General features: G+C 42.7%; 1 protein-coding gene across 1 annotated transcript; it reads left to right on the forward strand.

The window, feature by feature from the left end:
- Nucleotides 1–233: 233 nt before the first annotated feature.
- On the forward strand, nt 234–1,789 carry F5147DRAFT_771414 (uncharacterized protein; the record flags this gene model as incomplete). The annotated part of the gene is made up of 5 exons (XM_041441242.1): nt 234–435; nt 484–725; nt 775–1,114; nt 1,161–1,393; nt 1,442–1,789. 5 exons carry the CDS (start codon nt 234–236, stop codon nt 1,787–1,789), a joined length of 1,365 nt encoding a protein of 454 aa, XP_041295282.1.
- Between the last annotated feature and the right edge of the window lie 418 nt (nt 1,790–2,207).

The following is a 2,207-nucleotide window of genomic DNA, read 5'->3' on the forward strand; positions in this document are numbered from 1 at the left end:
ATAGATCTTTTTCTCCCATTCATAAGTCATCTTATCAGACCATGCCCCCCCTTCTTTTTACACTTCGTTAGTAAATGGCCTTGCTTTTTTTGTAAAATCATCTTATCAGCTCGCCACACATTCCTGGTTTGTAAAGTTTGTGTAAAGTTTGTGTTTCTTTTCCCCCTATGTACCATTACGTTGTTTCGCAACTTAAATGCACACATGCACTCTCACATCCCCTCCAACCTTGAATGCCTAATAAGCATGGCCCTCAGCAAAAAACCAAAGCTAAAGTTCCAAAACCGCCACGCAGTTCTGGCCTCAATCCATCTGGTGAACCAGCAACTGGCCAGCTTCACATTCCTACTGAGCAACTGTATATGTCTCAGTTCAACTTCAATGCACATGCACCCAGTGGAGGAGTTCCTACCCCCATATCAAGTGGGAGCACATGTGAGTCAATCACACTTTTGTTCACTGATGACTCTCACGATTTCACAGCATTCTATGGCTGGAATATGCAGGACACTGACCTCGACGGCCGCTTCCCTCATGGCCAATACTACAGCACTTCATCCTTGGAGGACCCCTTCCAGGGCTCTTCTTTCGAATCCTTACCTCAAGGCTTCAGCCACAACTTTCCTTCAAGTAGTACCCCCCTCCAGGGTACTGGTACAAGCATGAGCGCGTTGGAGATGACGCTGATCCAGCGAGGTGAGATTCCGCCAACTGATGTGATGCACGTGAGTTCTTGTTTTTCTTCAATTCATTTCCTGCTTACCACTCACCTAGACAATGGGCCCACCAAGGGAAACAATGAAGCGAGCCCGACGAGCGATGCCACCTATGCCACATATGATCCCTTACCCTTCCACATGCCCGCAGGGCAATTCAGAATCTCTACCATCTGCAGTCGAAGATTCAACTTTGCAATCTGTAACATTGTCAATGCCTCAACCTGCATGCATCAAACTATTGGATGACATCATTGGCCAGTCCATGAAAATGGCAACACAATTGGTCACACATGAATTATTTGGAGAAAAGGCTATGGCAGTTGACAAAGCCGCCAAGAAAATCATGCTGAACAAAGTTATCTGGGACTCAGTACCACATTGCTTTGCACCTAATGGTGAGTATCATATGTCCATTAACATCATACTGACTTGTTTTATTAGCAACATTCAAAGATTTTATCTCAAATAAACATCGCAATGATGTTATGAATGCATTGTTGTCAACTTGCGGCAAATTCGCCGAATACACGTGCAAGGGCGTCTTCCATGCATATCGGCTTTTCCCTCAACTGCATATTGCCACACCCGCTGTCATCTATCACAAACACTTAATCGACAAGATCACAAAAGATGGTGATGGACTCGCTTTCATGCATGTTTATAGCTTCGATCAAGTAAGTTTTCATTCGTGTGTGTTGTTGGGGGCAGCTCAATCTTTTCAGAATGGACAGGTCAAAATCAAGGCTAAATTCCAAAATATGTTCATCATGTGCAATATTATCTGTTTTGTTTGGCACAGGTTGCACCAAGAGTTCCTCGGCAAGACTGAGGAACAACAAATCGATAATTTGAAGTTCATGTGGGCACTTGCCGGCGCAGCGACATTCTGCAGCCTCGATGAACAGTATGAAGTTCTGGTGAAAATGGATGGTTTTGGAGGAATGGGATCCAATCGCAAGTTCCTGTATATTCTCAGTGCAATGAACAACCTTTCCAGTGATGAGCGAGTGCAGTTTCACAACTTTTTGCAGTACATGTTAGTGATTGGACCGTCGCAGGCACCCTCATAGATTCTATACTATTACTGCTATATCACAGACAGGTCAACCATATCAGATAGTTTTGATTGTACTAGTAATACTGGATAATGCATTTATTGCACTGATAATCTCACATTGCATCGATAATCTTCAAATCTCGCATCCAAATGTGTGAAACTTGGCTCAGGATTCAAACATATCCAAAACCAGGTATTTACAAACTAGATTCAAGCTAACCAAAATGGCAACTCTCATGAGAGTCTTACAAGAGTTTTAAACTATATTTGCACCAAGTCAGAATTTTAGATGCTGTAGCTTAGTCATATTCCCATGTTCTAACACATGATAAAGCAATTACATGAAAAGCTATAAACATTTGGACACTTTTTTGAGCCACTGTATAACATCACCATGACTGTCTACAAAATCTTCCTCTACTTCCTGGAAT

This window comes from Suillus discolor, assembly GCF_016758755.1.
Source record: "Suillus discolor strain FC423 chromosome Unknown F5147scaffold_15, whole genome shotgun sequence".
Classification (NCBI taxonomy): domain Eukaryota; kingdom Fungi; phylum Basidiomycota; class Agaricomycetes; order Boletales; family Suillaceae; genus Suillus; species Suillus discolor.